Source organism: Dama dama, chromosome 8, assembly GCF_033118175.1.
Source record: "Dama dama isolate Ldn47 chromosome 8, ASM3311817v1, whole genome shotgun sequence".
Classification (NCBI taxonomy): Eukaryota; Metazoa; Chordata; class Mammalia; order Artiodactyla; family Cervidae; genus Dama; species Dama dama.
In genome coordinates, this window is record NC_083688.1 from 43,344,999 (window position 1) to 43,363,157 (window position 18,159).

At 35.6% G+C, this 18,159-nt stretch overlaps 1 protein-coding gene across 1 annotated transcript in view; it reads right to left on the reverse strand.

The window, feature by feature from the left end:
* Positions 1-18,159, reverse strand: part of BMPR2 (bone morphogenetic protein receptor type 2) — a 150,942-nt gene that overhangs the window by 57,204 nt on the left and 75,579 nt on the right. The window contains exons 2-3 of the mRNA XM_061148992.1: positions 6,222-6,392; positions 4,301-4,471 (exon numbers count right to left, since the gene is read on the reverse strand). Of these exons, the coding sequence (XP_061004975.1) occupies positions 4,301-4,471; positions 6,222-6,392 (342 nt within the window). The remainder of the gene's footprint in view (positions 1-4,300; positions 4,472-6,221; positions 6,393-18,159) is intronic.

Here is an 18,159-nt window from a genome sequence, read left to right on the forward strand (position 1 = left end):
CTACCTAAAGAAACAAAAGACCTATACATAGAAAACTATAAAACACTGATGAAAGAAATCAAAGAGGACACAAACAGATGGAGAAACATACCGTGTTCGTGGATTGGAAGAATCAATATTGTCAAAATGGCTATTCTACCCAAAGCAGTCTATAGATTCAATGCAATCCCTATCAAGCTACCAATGGTATTTTTCACAGAACTAGACCAAAGAATTTCACAATTTGTATGGAAATACAAAAAACCTCGAATAGCCAAAGTAATCTTGAGAAAGAAGAATGGAACTGGAGGAATCAACCTGCCTGACTTCAGACTCTACTACAAAGCCACAGTCATCAAGACAGTATGGTACTGGCACAAAGACAGAAATATAGATCAATGGAACAGAATAGAAAGCCCAGAGATAAATCCACGAACCTATGGACACATTATCTTCGACAAAGGAGGCAGGGATAGACAATGGAAAAAAGACAACCTCTTTAACAAGTGGTGCTGGGAAAACTGGTCAACCACTTGTAGAAGAATGAAACTAGAACACTTTCTAACACCATACACAAAAATAAACTCAAAATGGATTAAAGATCTAAATGTAAGACCAGAAACTATAAAACTCCTACAGGAGAACATAGGCAAAACACTCTCCGACATAAATCACAGCAAGATCCTCTATGACCCACCTCCCAGAATATTGGAAATAAAAGCAAAACTAAACAAATGGGACCTAATGAAACTTAAAAGCTTTTGCACTACAAAGGAAACTATAAGTAAGGTGAAAAGACAGCCCTCAGATTGGGAGAAAATAATAGCAAATGAAGAAACAGACAAAGGATTAATCTCAAAAATATACAAGCAACTCTTGAAGCTCAATTCCAGAAAAATAAATGACCCAATCAAAAAATGGGCCAAAGAACTAAACAGACATTTCTCCAAAGAAGACATACAGATGGCTAACAAACACATGAAAAGATGCTCAACATCACTCATTATTAGAGAAATGCAAATCAAAACCACAATGAGGTACCATTACATGCCAGTCAGGATGGCTGCTATCCATAAGTCTACAAGCAATAAATGCTGGAGAGGGTGTGGAGAAAAGGGAACCCTCTTACACTGTTGGTGGGAATGCAAACTAGTACAGCCACTATGGAAAACAGTGTGGAGATTTCTTAAAAAACTGGAAATAGAACTGCCATATGACCCAGCAATCCCACTTCTGGGCATACACACTGAGGAAACCAGATCTGAAAGAGACACGTGCACCCCAATGTTCATTGCAGCACTGTTTATAATAGCCAGGACATGGAAGCAACCTAGATGCCCATCAGCAGACGAATGGATAAGGAAGCTGTGGTACATATACACCATGGAATATTACTCAGCCATTAAATAGAATTCATTTGAACCAGTCCTAATGAGATGGATGAAGCTGGAGCCCCTTATACAGAGTGAAGTAAGCCAGAAAGACAAAGAACATTACAGCATACTAACACATATATATGGAATTTAGAAAGATGGTAACGATAACCCTATATGCAAAACAGAAAAAGAGACACAGAAATACAGAACAGACTTTTGAACTCTGTGGGAGAAGGCGAGGGTGGGATGTTTCGAGAGGAATCGGGTGGAGAGGGAGGTGGGAGCGGGGATTGGGATGGGGAAGACGTGTAAATCCATGGCTGATTCATATCAATGTATGACAAAACCCACTGAAATGTTGTGAAGTAATTAGCCTCCAACTAATAAAAAAATTTAAAAAAAATTAAAAAAAAAAAATTAGAGGTTATGTTAAACTTACAAAAACTCTTTATATATGTATATATATATATGTATGTTACCCAGATTCACCTGACAAAATCAGTCCTGATTATTCGTTGGAAGTACTGATGCTGAAGTTAAAGTTCCAATACTTTAGCCACCTGATGCAAAGAATTGACTCACTGGAAAAGACCCTGATGCTGGGAAAGATTGAAGGCAGGAGAAGGGGACTACAGAGGATGAGATGGTTGGATGGTATCACCGACTCGACGAACATGAGTTTGGGCAGGCTCTGGGAGCTGGTGATGGAAAGGGAAGCCTGGCATGCTGCAGTACATGGGGTCACAAAGAGTTGGACATGACTGAGCAACTGAACTGACATTTTTGAGGGAAACAAACTCCCTTTTTGTAATACAACATTCTTAATTTATGACTTGCCTGATTTACCTTTGTGATTAGATTAAGGATATGCATTCTTGGTTGAAATACAGTACTGTATTAGCACATTGTGTCCTCGGGGTATCATGGATGTCCATCTCCCCTTCATTAATGACACCATTAATACTTGGCTAAGGTACTGTCCAATTTTCTCACTTCATAATTATTAATTGTCCCCTTGCAATGTATGTTGGATAAATCCTAAATTCAAATACCCTCTGTCTTTACTGACTGCCCCCTAGATTTGAGATCATTTGATGATTCTTGCCTGACCCAATACTTGGAATGATAGCTGCATAATGATAATCTTCTAGCTTCTCCATTTACCACTTGGCATTCTACTATAAACAACTGCCCTATCTTCTCTCTCTCTGCTATCAACAGAGAACCAATTCATTTTCCCTCAATGGTTTATAACTTAATACTGTAGTTTTTTAGCACTACAAGGATCTCAAACGTAGCTCATGGGAGGATCCTTCAAGTTGATTACTGTGACAAATCTCCATTCTTTTACAGGGTACTTCTTTTCTTACCTTCTAGTGTTACAAGATGTTGCAGGCTTATTTTGTACCTACACTGCACCAATCCTAGAATAAGTCATTTTTCCAAGGAGCCCAAGTTTCGTTGACTGGGGAGTCATCAGTTCAGTTCACTGAACTGAGTTGAGTCGAGTCACTCAGTCATGTCCGACTCTTTGTGACCCCATGGACTGCAACACACTAGACTTCCCTGTCTATCACCAACTCCCGGAGCTTGCTCAAACTCAAGTCCATTGAGTCAGTGATGCCATCCAACCATCTCGTCCTCTGTCGATCCCTTCTCCTACCTTCAATCTTTCCCAGCATCAGGGTCTTTTCCAATGAGTCAGTTCTTCACATAGGGTGGCCAAAGTACTGAAGCTTCGGCTTCAGCATCAGTCCTTCCAATGAATATTCAGGACTGATTTTCTTTCAGATTGACTGGTTTGATCTCCTTGCTGAGAAATGTTTATGTGAAATACAACTGGGTTCAATTGCTTTCAGTTTGGAATTTTGGGGAGTCATTGCAGGAACTAAATCTGGACATTATATACACTCATAGTTACTGGGGTGGTTTTGTTTCTTATTCTTTTTTGTTTGTTTCTTATTCTTTTCAACAAACAAAGGTAAGAAATATATGTAGGTAGGTATGGATGTACACACACACAAATATATACACACACACACACACACGGCTTCATATAAATGCATATAACACATATATATGGATATTTTTAAAGTCATATGTCCATAATGATATTTTGAACTATAATCTATTCATATAGGATTCTCTTTTATTTCCACATCTATAACTATGTGTGATTAAGTGTGATTACAATGTTTATGTGAAATACAACTGGGCTCATTTGCTTTCAGTTTGGAATTGTACCCCCTTCCCATCCTTAATGATTATACTTTTACACACAGAGATACCAAAATTCAAAGCTACATGCACAAAGCTATGTTCAGAGGAGTCTCTTTCCCTGTATCCTTTTTGCTCCATTCCCTCCAACTCTTTTAAGTAACCAACTTCACTGTTTTCTGGTTTATCCTTTCTTCACTTTTTTTTGTAATGATAAGTTTTCTGTTTTACATAAAAGACAGCATATTGTATAAGCTTATTACACACCTAACATTACCTCCAAATACAGCTGTAAAGTTAGTACTCCATTACACATACATACCATAGTGGATTTCAATCAATCTTCTATTCTTAGGCTTTTACGTGGTTTCAATACTAAGCAGTTGCACACGATACTACAATGGATACTTTATGCGTATGCATTTAATACTGTTGGGGGCATGTCTTCAAAGATAAATTTCCCACAAATGGGAGTGCTGGGTAAAAATTGTATTCTTAATATTGTCACTCCCTTCAAAATATAGTTGGAAAGTATTATATTTTGATTCACATCTTGGAAATCCTGGTGTACCTTTTTTCGATTTCAGGCATGAGCCAGATATACTCTCAAAATGCTGGAATTCTCTCTCCCTTTACTTTGGCCAAACTTGAATAATTTTATAATATTTTAAATTCTGAAAATCTTTGGAGAAAGGAATTTTCAGGAAAAAGTATGTTACTTTACTTACTGAGTGGTGTTGTGTCTGGAGGTGGAAAATTCTCAGTAAAGTTGACGTTACACAAGTCTGTGCTACAGCAGCAGAACCGGTATGTTCCGTTCTGAATTGAGGGTGGGGTAGTAGTTACTACACATTCTTCATAGTGACACTCCTGGGGATCACCAATGTGAGACCAACATCCTACAAGTAGATATTAGATATTAATGGAAACAAGTTAGGAGTCCGTAGGATGAGAAAGAACTAAAAGGAAAACAACAAATTGCAAACAATGTGATGGCATACAAATAAGTTATAAAACACTCTTGCAAACCAAAGGGAAACCTCATGTTTTTAAATAACAGAAAAAGGCAGAGCATAAAAAGGCATTTTGGGGGGGGGGGGGGAGCCATTAATAAAATGTTTCACTTCATAAGTAATCCAAGAATTATTATTAAAACATCTGTAAGAATACTTTTTGATCTATTGAATTGTTCTGGTTTTTAAAATAATGATATATAATGATAACAAGGATTCAGTAACACTCTCATACAGCGCTGGAGGGAAGGTAAACATATACGACATTTCTAGAATGTTACACGGTAGTTTTTATGAAAAGCCTTTAAAATATTCATGTTTGACCATCTAAAAATTGTACTTCAAGAAGTCTATCCCATATGTATGGCTAAGTCCTTCTGCTGTTCACCTGAAACTACCACAACATTGTTAATCAGCTCTATACCAATACAAAATATTTTCGGTGTTTAAAAAAAAAGTCTGTTCTGGGGCTTCCCTGGTGGCTCAGTGGTAAAGAACCTGACTGCCAGTGCAGGGGACACAGGTTCGATCCCTGACCTGGGAGGGTCCTGCATGACACGGAGCAGCCAAGCCCATGAGCCACAAATACTGAGCCTGTGCTCTCCATGCTCCACAAGTCCACACTCCACAGGAGAAGCCACCGCCACGAGAAGCCCACGCACTGCAACGGGGGGTGGGGGCAGCCCCCACTCACTGACCAGAGAAAAGCCCATGCCCCGCAAACGAAACTCAATGCAGTCACAAATAAAGTGGTTTTTTTTTTTTGATTGTTGAAATAAAATTACAATAGGCAGAGCTTTTAATGGAGCAACATATTGAACACTGCAGATTAGACAAAAGCCCTGGAATTGGAAGTAAAACCCATCATTGAACAGAAGGCCTTGGTTGCTGACAGAATCACGACTTAAGACAAACCTAACGGAGTCAGTAATGAAGTCCAGGATTGGTAAACGTGAGCAGATATCGCAGATGCCAACCATTAGATGGTTTTCCCATACAGGGTAAAGTTTTTTTTAAAAAGATCTATTCGAGATACAAAGAATTATGCTCAAAGATATTCACTGAAGCATTACATTACAATGAAAACCGGAAAACAACATACTATCCAACAAAAGAGTAATGTGTAAGTAAACTGAGATACATGTATACAATGAAATACTATATAGATATTGAAAGTGTTCACAAAGAAACTTTAAAGACAGGAAAACATCCATGGTAGAATTTAAAATGGGAAAACTGTATATTAAATTTTTTATATACTATTACAATTTGGAAAACAAATTACACAAACATATAACATAGGAGTACAAATGTAGTACCTGAAGGAAATAAACCAATATAGTTTAAAAAAATTTTTTTAGGTATGGAATTGTAAACAATTCTCTTACAGTTTTCTGTATTTTCTAAACTTCATAGAATGTTATTATATTATTAACATTGTAATAACATACTATTAAAATAAGCTAAAAATCAATTACTTTGTAAATTTGGAGGTCGTTTGTGAATACATACATGAATACATAGTTTGAAATTTACTGTTCTCCTGCAGACGGTGTTATAATCTTATCTCCACGCCCTCTTAGATATTCTTCAATTGTATGAAACAGTTATTTCAGGTAAGAAAAGTACTACTTGCCTTGTTTTACCAGATTTATGTCCCCTTTTGATTTCTCCCAAAGGCCATAGCAGGTGCTACCTTTTGAGCATAATATTGTTCCATTTTCATGAGAGATTCTACTTTCACCTATCCCAAGGTCTTGTTGATATGGATCTTTAAATGCACAGAGACGTTCTTGATTCTGAGAAGCTAAAACAAAGGAAAAAATGACAAATTTGTTTTATGATAATTTTTTGTGCAAAAAATTATTACAAAAGCCTTTATAATTTTTTTGAAAGCCACTTTAAATTTCCCTACTAAATTTCTAACAAGGTGTGGGTAACTGAGAAATTTTGTACATATTTAAATATTTTCTATTAATTTGTTAACTTCCAAACAAGAAGCAAACTTACTGAATACACATTTCTCAAAAGCAATACCCTCTTATACAAATTATTCTCATCACTCTATGGAATATTAATGTCTGAATTAACAAATATCAGAAAAATGTCCATGCTCTAAATTATTAAAAATTCAAAATAAAGAAATCAATAAACCTAGAAGGCTTTATAAAAGTTTTGGAAATTCTACAGTATTCCCTTCTACCATCTTTTACAGCAAATTGTAAAATGCTAAACCTAACATCATTAGCCATATTAAACTGAGGATGAAGACTGACTGCAAATGGATACATGATTTTTATCTGGAGAGATGGAACTGTTCCAAAATTACATGTGGTAATGTTTGCACAGCTTTGTAAAATTTATCAGAAAAAAAAAAAAAAAAACAACTCTTCACTTAAAATGAGTGAATTTCATGCTATATAAATGATACCTTAATAAACCTGTTTTTAAATATTAAGCCTATCAGTGGTCAAAAAGAAAATGATTTTCCATTATTAAAAATATCAATAAAATAGCCAGAAAAAGAAATACTTAATAATCCCTTATACTGAAGGTCATCTGAATGAATTTTCAATGCCAGTCAAGCTTTCTCCATATACATAATCGATTTAACTAATATCAGCACATTTGCCACATAATTTATCAGCTAATAAACATTTACCAACACTGCTGAGACTACCAAAGAAGTAAATGGTCATCAAAAGCAACAGCTGATCTTTATTTGGTTTCATAAAGCAGACATTCCTAATGGTTTGACTAGCTAGTAGCCAGGCTCTTCTGTCCATGGAATTTCTAGGCAATTAATACTGGAGTGGGTTGCCATTTCCTACTCCAGGGGGATCTTCCTAACCCAGGAATCAAATCCGTGTCCCCTGCATTGACAGGTGAATTCTTTACCACTGCACCACCTGGGAAGCCCATGTTAGCACTACAGATGATCTATTAAAATAATGTTTCTCGCACAAAACTAAGGACCAAACCCTAGAAAAGAAATGAAAGACCAACAACTGTGGGCTCAAGTCCATTCAGAAACACAGACCTGTCATATTTATTACAACAGACAACATTCAAAGTACTGGGCTAAGTAAATAGGGGATTTAAAGTATAGAATTCTACCCCTCAAGAATCTTAAAGTCTACTTGGAGACAGACAGTAATTACTTAAAAAAAAAATTTGGTTTCCACAATTAAAAATTACTTCAGGCAGTCTTCTAGAAGATATCCACTAATACCAAATAAATGGCCAGAAAATACAGTATATTCTTTTTCATAAAAACTAATCTTAGGACATTAGCCTGATTATGATTCTACCATATTTTACCATAAGTAGTCACATATTCAAATTCCTTTAATGATAAACATTTATATATCTTGCATATTTAATCAGTATTTCCTTAGATATACCCTAATTTGCAAACTTAAACAAATTATTATTAAGATCAAAATAAAATATATCTCTACATATAAACTACATACAGCACAAAGACTGATACTTAAAAGATGCAAACTAAAACCAAAATTCTCTAATGTAGATCTTTCAAAAAAGTATGCCTATTTTAACTCCCTATCGCCGTTTCTTGATTAAAATTAAAAGCTCCTTAGCTACTACCACTTGCTGAAATTATATAACCCACTCTGCTTCCCTTTTTGTCATTATGGTTAGAAATTTTGTCATTGTTAGAAAGGTCAGAATGAATTTATAAACTAAACATCTCTAGTTTTTCACAACCAAGATAGTCTATTTTTTCTTGTCCTCTTCTGTTGTTATCCATTTTGTCTAGAATTTTGTTTTGAATATTGAGTTAATGAATAGGGATCTAACCATACCTGTAAGTAGAAGAAAATGCCTTATTTAATTTAAAAATAAGAAGAAAACGAATATTATCATTAAATGATACAAAATAAAAATTTTTCCTCTGCCTGGATTTCTTTTACAATAGAAAAGCAGCAAAAGGCATGAGCATAACGGCATAAATTTTTAGTGCCATTATTAAATAATTCAATGAATGAAACCTAGAAGATTCCTTATAGAGAAAGACAATAAACAAACCCAATCTCCTCTATGTTTCCCTCTCTCTTCACCCCAATATCATCAAAGCAATAAAGGTACAAATGTACATACACTGAGTTATACCTCTATTGTCTCTCAGTTTTCACTAATTTTTTTCTCAAAATTACTTCTGCCTGGACTCCCCTGGAGGTCTAGTGATTAAGAATCCACCTGCCAATGCACAGGACACGAGTCTGATCCCTGGTCTAAGAAGATCCTACATGTCCCGGAGCAGATAAGCCCAGAAACCTCAACTACTGCACCCATCTGATGCAACTACTGATGCCCACAAGCTCTACTGCCCATGCTCCACAACAGAGAAGCCACCACAATGAGAAACTCCCAACAAAGAACAGGGCTGCTCACTGCAACTAAAGAAAGGCCACACGCAGCAATGATGACCCAGCATAGCCTAAATAAAAAAGTTTAATTAGTATAGGGAAAATATACTTTGCTATTTTAACTCTTTCTAATTTTGATTCGGCAAATTACCATATAAAATAAAGATGTCTAGCAAACTACCTTTTGGTCAAATCAAAGAAAAGAAATCTGTTTCATAAAAGACTGCTTATAGCTTTTTAAATGCTAATTGTTGGAATGTTTCAGCAGTATCTCTATACATAAATCGTGTAGGCAAAGTAGGCATGAAATAAAAAGTACTATGAGAGAGTCTAGCCTACCATTATACTGTCACATACAGAGACCTGATTATTTACATGTGATTTTCTAAATTTGTCAACAGCTAGGCAAATCTTGATCAGTTGAGTACAGTCAATTAGCTCTCTTAAGAGACATCCTTACCAAGTACTGTGATTAGACATGAGTTTTTAAAAACTGTTCTCCTCATTTTAAAGAGGTGATATTTGGCTGTAATAAGCACTAAAACAATTTTGATTAATGTAACTTTGTTAAAATGCAAATAGTCACATCCAAACTGCTAACAGAGATATCTTCATAAAAGATAAAGTGGACCATGCTTCAAATCTGTTAGCTCCCTGAAGTTGCTAGAAAGAAATTCAAGCACTTCATTTAGCATTGAAAGTCATTTATAATCAAGACCCAATAGGAACATGACCAATTTTGTGGGCCCTAGGAACTTCTGTTTTCATGGGACCTTTCCTCCATTAAAAAGTATACTTTATAAGTGCATTGGGAGAAAGACATTAATACTAAATATTAGAACATTTTCTTCAACAATAAACTTCATTTTTTTCCTTCTGATTTTAAAACAAATTAAAACATTTTCATGGGCCTGCAAAAATATTATGGGCCCTGGACTCTATGCCTACCGTGCCTAATGGGTAAGTCAGCCCTAGGACTCAATCTACCACTTGCCATTCACGCTATTCCTCCATTCTTCACTTTCTACCACATGAATATGCCAAGGGCTTTTCAGGCCTTTACACATAATATACCCAATATCCAGAATGCCATTTTTCATGCTCTGCTTTAGCATTATATGGTACTATATTTTATCAATTTAACATACATATCTTCCCCACCAAGCAGGAGGGTGACTTCACTTGTTCCCAGAGTCAGATTAGGTTTACATAACTCATTTTGTATACCACAAATCCCCAACAGTGTTAAGGGCAGTTTTCATATCTACATGAATTATACTCAATATCATATTCCCACTCAAAGATTATATATCTAGGCAATAATCATCTAGTCCTTTGACCATGAAACTATAAATGAAGCAATAAAAATAGTATTAGTGTAGAGACAACATATACTATATTGCTCCATATGCATATAAAACTGAAAATAAAGTAAACATTTTCTGTTTACATAAGCTTTCTGGGATCTGCATTTGCTAATCATATGCAGCATTTAATTCCCAGGAACAGATGTGGCATGTCTAGAATACTCAGCTGTCTTACATTTCCCACTCTGTGACATAACACTATCAAGAATGCAGGGTATAAAGGTATGGCATAGTTTCATCATGTCAGCATCAGTTAACTGTCACTACAGACATAAATCAGCATCATTATGCTTACATTGAAAAATACTACCTACTTGCTTTTATGAAGAAAAGAAAAGGAAAAAAGGCTGTACTGAAAATATTAACTCTGTGTACTCAGTCATGTCCGATTCTTTACAACCCCATGGACGGTATAGCCTAACAAGCTCCTCTGTCCCTGGAATTTTCCAGGCAAGAATCTTGGGAGTGGGTTGCCATTTCTTCCTCCAGGGATCTTCCCTAGGGACTCGAACCTGTGTCTCTGACATTGGCTGACAGATTCTTTACCACTGCATCACCTGAGAAGTGAAACTATTAACTATTTGCCCTTTAAAAACAAGCAAATACTATCATATTTTTTGAACTTTCATGAAAATATATTCATGATTACTTATATGTTTCAAAAACAAAAGTTTTTGAATGATTTTTATGTTAGATTTTTTTACTTTTAAATACCAATATAGCCATAGGTAGTTGAAAAGAAATACAGGGAAGAGAATTTGATTTGCAAACTAGGTTCCCACTTCTCCATTCTTTGGCTACTGAATAAAACTTATGCTAGTCCAGTCTAGAAAAGAAAAGAAAAGAAAAATAGAGTAGTCCAACACCTCTCTCATCAATGCAAACATCCCACACAATCACTATACAGTAGTAACAAAACCAAGAGATTGATATTAGCATAATCCACAGAGTTTAATCAGATTTTATCAGTTATACATGTACTTATCTGTGTGAGAAAAAATTTAAGCAATTCTGTCATATACTATCACAATCAAAACATTCAACTGCATTATCACTCTCATGTTAATCCTTTATAATCATGACCCCTTCGTCCCCCATTCCTAATCAATAGTAACCACTAACCTGCTCTCCAACTCAATGATTGATATTTCACAGGTGTTCATATAGTATATACCCTTTAGAGATTGACTTTTTTTCACTGAGCAAAAATTCCTTGAGGTTCACCCAATTTGCTGCATGAATCAATAGTTAATTACTTTTTATGTAGTAGCATTTCATGATGTAGATGAGATGCACAATCTGTTTAATTTTTCATCTTATGAAGCTTATGGGGTAGTTTTCAGGGTTTTTTTGGCTATTAGAAATAAAACTGTTATGAACATTTGTATATATGTTCAATTTTATCAGGATTTTTGTTTAGAGTAAAATAAGATTAATGTCCGAGAAAAATCAAATATGACATCAGCAAAAAAGAACTTGACACTAAGACCATGTGCTCTACAAACAAAATATACTGCACCCCACTATATACATGTGTCCATTAAAAGTTTATTACAGAGCATTCGAAAATCTCTAACCTCTGCTGACCAAGTAGTTCTAGTATGGGGAGAACTGGGTTGTGCTACAGGATCTTGGTTTAAAGAACCATTCATGTAGCATACTCTCTCTCTCTCCACCATATATATATATATATATATGTATATATAAGGTACTTATGGCACAAAGTCTTTAAGATGACAGATTTCAGTTTGGAGATGCCGATGTTTAAAGGAAGCCTAGTTCTTTATAACAAGGTCCAACAAGCACAGCAGAGCTCTTTCCCTTTGATGCCTGGACACCCAGAGCCCTTTAATGTGGAAGCCTCTGCTGGTGAGCTTTTCCTAGAAATACAAGAATAACACTGATCCATCCATCTTTATTTCCTTTCCCTACATTAACAACAGACACATGGCAAATAAATTTTCACATTAAAAGAATGTGAATCTAACATGAAAATTCAAATTAAAACTGCAATGAATAATAAAATTCAACATCCATTTATGACAAAAACTCTCAACAAAGTAGATATAGAATGAACACACCTCAACATAATTAAGCCCGTACATGACAAAATACAACTAACAAAATACTCAATGGTGAAAAGCTGAAACCTTTTCCTTTAATATCAGGAACTAAGACAAGGATGCCTACTTGACACCTCTATTCAACACTGTATTGACAGTCCTATCACAGCAAAGGCAAGAAAATAATATAGAAAGCATCCAAAGTATAAAGAAAGAAGTAAAACTGTCACTATTTGCAGATGATATATTACATATAGAAAACCCTAAAGATTCCACCAAAAAACCAAAACCTATGAGAACTAGTGAATGAATTCAGTAAACTTGCAGGACACAATACTAACATACTGAAATTTGCAGCACTTCTACACACTAAGAGCAAACAAACAGAAAAATGAAGAAAACAATCCCATTCACAATTGCATCAAAATGAGTAAAATGCCTTGGAAAAAGTTAACCAAGGAAGTGAAAGACCAGTACTCAGAAAAGTGTAAGACTGAACAAAGAAATTCAAGATGATGTAAATAAATGCAAAGGAATCCATTTATCAGTGCTCATGGATCAGAAGAATTAGTATTATCAAAATGTCCATACTACCAAGCAACCTACAGATTCTATGCAATTCCTATCAAAATACCAATAGTATTTTTCACAGAACTAGAATAAATAATTATAAATCTGCATAGAAACACAAAATGCCTCAATAAACAAAACAATCTTGAAAAAGAACAAAGCATTAACACATTCCCTAATTTCAAACTATACTGCTGCTGCTAAGTCACTTCAGTCGTGTCCGATTCTTTGCGACCCCATCCCTGGGATTCTCCAGGCAAGAACACTGGAGTGGGTTGCCATGTCCTTCTCCAATGCATAAAAGTGAAAAGTGAAAGTGAAGTTGCTCAGTCATGGCTGACTCTTCACGACCCCATGGACTGCAGCCTACCAGGCTCCTCCGTCCATGGGATTTTCCAGGCAAGAGTACTGGAGTGGGGTGCCATCGCCTTCTCCATCAAACTATACTACAGCAGTATAATAATCTAAACAGTATGATACTGGCACAAAAAGAGATACAGAGATCAAAAGAACAGAATAGCAAGCCCAAAAATAAACCCAGGCTTATATGCTCAATCAATATAAGCCAAAGGAGGCAAGAATATTCAATGGATACAGTCTCTTAAATAAATGGTGCTGGGAAAACTGGACAATGACATGCAAAACAATGAAACTGGACCACTTTTTTACATCATACACAAAAACAAACTCAAAAGGGGATACAGAATTAAATGTAAGATTGAAACTATAAAACTCCCAGAAGAAATCATAGGCAGTAAGCTCTTAGGCATTAATCTTAATAATATTTCTTGGGTATGTCTCCTCAGGCAAGGGAAACAAAAGCAGAAATAATCATATCAAACTAAAAAGTTTCTGCACGGCAAAGGAAACCACCAACAGAATGAAAAATCAATCTACTTAATGGGAGAAGATATTTGCAACTCCAATAATGAGCTGACATCCAAAGTATATGATGAACTCATTCAACTAATAAACTGTGAAAAATACTTAAGGAGATGGGAATACCAGACCACCTTACCTGTCTCCTGAGAAACCTGTATGCAGGTCAAGAAGCAACAGTTAGAACCAGACACGGAACAATGGACTGGTTTAAAATGGGGAAAGAATTACATCAAGGCTGTAAATTGTCACCCTGCTTATTTAACTTACATGCAGAGTACATTATGGGAAATGGCAGGCTGGATGAATCACAAGCTGGAATCAAGATTGCCAGGAGAAATATCAACAATCTCAGACATGCAGATGATACCACCCTAATCGTAGAAAGAAGAGGTAGAAAGAAAGAGCCTCTTGATGAAGGTGAAAGAGGAGAGAGAAAAAGCTGGCTTAAACTCAGCATTCAAAAAACAAAGATCACAGCATCCAGTCCCATCACTGCATGGCAAATAGATGGGGGAAAAAATGGAAACAGTGACAGATTTTATCGTCTGGGGCTTCAAAATAATTGCAGATGGTTTCTGCAGCCATGAAATTAAAAGACACATGCACCTTGGAAGAAAAGCTATGACAAACCTAGACAGCATATTAAAAAGCAGAGGCATCACTTTGCCAACAAAGGTCCATATGGTCAAAGCTATGGTTTTTCCAGCAGTCATACATGGATGTGAGAGTTGGATCATAAAGAAGGCTGAACATGGAAGAACTGATGCTTTCAAACTGTAGTGCTAGAGAAGACTTGAGAGTCCCTTGTACAGCAAGGAGATCAGAGTCAATCCTAAAGGAAATCAACCCTGAATATTCTCTGGAAGGACTGAAGCTGAAGCTGAAGCTCCAAAACTCTGGCCACCTGATGCAAAGGGTCAACTCATTGGAAAAAACTCTGATGCTGGGAAAGACTGAAGGCAGGAGGACAAGGAATGACAGAGAATAACTGACTCAATGAACATGAGTTTGAGCAAACTCAGGGAGATGGTGAAGGACATGAAAAGCCTGACATGCTGCAGTCCACAGGGTCACAGAGAGTCAGACATGACTTAGCAACTGAACAACATCCAACTCAATACCCCTCACCCCCCCAAAAAAAACTCAAAACAACACAATTAAAAAATGGGCACATGTACACCTGTCGATGTCATCATCGACAATAAACTGACAAAAAAACCATCACAATATTGTAAAGTAATTAGCCTTCAATTAAATTAATTTTAAAAAATGGGCAGAAGACCTGAATATTTTTTTCAGACATACAGATGGCAAACAGGCACATGAAAAGATGCTAAACATTAGTAGCCGTCAGGAAAAGGCAAATCATAACCCCTATGAGACAGACACCTCACACCTGTCAGACTATTCTCAAAAAGACAACAAAGAGCAAGTATTGATGAAAATGTGGAGATAAGGAAACCATTGTACATAGTGGGAATATAAATTGGTGCAGCCACTACAGAAAACAGTAGGGAGGTTCCTCAAAAAATTACAAACAGAACTACCATACAAGATAGCAATTCAACTTCTATTTATCTGAAGAAAATGAAAACACTAATTTGAAAAACTGTAAGTATCCCTAGGTTCACTGTGGCATTATATATAATAGCTAATATATGGAAGCAATTTAAGTACCCATCAACTTAGACGTGATGTTTATATACACACAATGGATATACAAGAAAAATAAGGTGTGGTTTATATATACACAATGGAATATTACTCAGATATAAAAAAAGAATGATATCTTGCTATTTGGAACAACATGCATGGATTTAGTGGGTATTACACTAAGTGGAATAAGTCAGACAGAGATATACCACATGATTCCACTTTTCACATGTGGAATAAGCAAAGACATAAACAGAACAAAACAGAAACAGCCCCATAGATACAGATAACAAATTGGTGGTTTACAGAAGGATGGAGGATGGTGCGGTGGGATATCTAGGTAAAGGAGATTAAGAGGTATAAACTTTTAATTGTAAAATAAATATATCATGGTGCTGTAATATACAGTATAGGGATTACAGCTAATAATATTGCAATAATTGCAGTAATATTGCAGTATGGTGACAGATAGTAGCTGGATTTATCATGTGATCATTTCATAATGCGTAAAAAACACTGAATCACTATGCTGGACACCTGAAATTAATAAAATACTATTGCACACCTATTAGAATGACTAAAATTTAAAACAACAAAACAAAAAAGTCTTGACAGTATCAAGTACTGATCAAGGTGCTGACACAGATGGGGCATATACTTACCATCTCAGTAATCCCATTCCCTGATACCCACAGATATTGATCTAAATGTAACGAAAATCTATGTTCACACAAAAATCTTTAAGTGAATGCTTACAGTGATTTTACTTATAGTCACACAAAACTATTTATAAACCAAATGTACCTCAACTGAAAACCAGACAAACAAAAACTACTCAGCAATCAAAAAGCAATGAACTATTGACATGAGAAAGAACATGAATGAATTTCAAATACATGATTCTAAATGAAAGAAGCCAGGCTAAAAAAGCTGTATACTATTTGATGCATTACATGACATTCTAGAAAGGTAAAATTACAGGAATGGAGAAGAGATTACTGGTTTCCAGAGACCAGATGGGAGTAGGAGGGAGTAACTGATTATGGTGGTACTGAAAGAGTATTTCTAAGAGGTAGAAATGTTCTGTATCTTAATTGGGGTGGTAGTTAACATGATTATGTGCTTGTCAAACTTCACAGAACTGTATAACCAAGAGAAAATTTCACATAAGTAAATTTAAAACTAAACCTTAAAAATAATTTGGTACAGATAATTTTGACTATGTATTAGTAGATTAATATATTAATTCCTTTTTAAATTCCAATTTGAATTCTAAAAAGGGATGTCTCCATATTACAAAAAGAAAACTAAATTAACCCAAAATCTCTTCAATTTCATGAAGCCTGACAAGAGGTGAAGAAGCTGCAGAAGAAGAGTTTGAAGTGAACGGAAGTTAGTTCATAAGATTTAAGGAAAGAAGTTATCTTCTTAACATAAAAGTGCAGTGAAGTAGCAAGTACCAAAGTAGAGGCTATAGCAAGTTACTCAGGAGATCCAGCTAAGATATTAATAATTAAGGAAGGTGGCTACACTAAACAACAGATATTTTTAATGCAGATGATGAAACAGACCTGTGCTGAAAGAAGATGCCATCCAAGACTCAGCTAGAGAAGTCAATGCCAGTCTTCAAAGCTTCAAAGGACAGGCTGACTCTCTTGTTAGGAGTTAATACAGCTGGTGACTTGATGTTGAAGCCAATGTTCATTTACCATACTGAAAATCCTGGGGCTCTTAAGAATTATGCTAAATCTACTTTGCCTGTGCTCTATAAATGGAACAACAAAGCCTGGATGACAGTACATCTGTTTACAACATGGTTTATTGAGTATCTTAAGCCCACTGCTTGGACCTACTGCTCAGAAAAAAGAATCCTTTCAAAACATTACAGCTCACTGAGAGTGCACCTGGTTACCCAAGAGCTCTTGTGGTGATGTACAAAGAGATTAATGCTGTTTCCATGCCTGCTAACGCTACATCCATTCTGCAGACCAAAGATCAAAGTGTCATTTCAACTTTCAAGTCTTATTTAAGAAATACATTTTGTAACAGTATACTGGCATAGATAGTGATCTCTCTGACAGATATGCACAAAGTCAATTTAAAACCTTCTGGAAAGGATTCACCATTCTGGATGCCATTAAAAACATTTGTGATTCATGGAAAGAGGTCAAAAATTTCAACATTAACAGGAGCTTGGAACAAAGGATTTAGAACATTACATAAACTTAGTTGATAAACCAACACCTGGGTTTCAGAGGATTGGCTTCACTTTTGAAGAGTTCTATTGTGGGTAAACTGCTATCAAAAAGCACCACATGCAACAAAGAAGTTTGTTTGTGAAAGGAAGAGTCAACTGATGCAGCAAACTTTATTACTCTTACTTTTAAAATTATCACAGTCACCTACTTCAGGAACCACCACCTTGATCAGTCAGCAGCAACCAACATGGCAGAAAGACTCTGCAACTACAGAGTTTATGAGTTGCTAAAAGTTCAGATGATGGTTAGCATTTTTAAGCAATAAAGTATTTTTAAATTAAGGTGTGTACTTCTTTTTTTAGACATAACTTATACATATATTAGGAAAACAAGAAAGTTACATGACTTACTTTTTTGGTAGTATTCTGGAACCAAACTCAGAGAATCTCC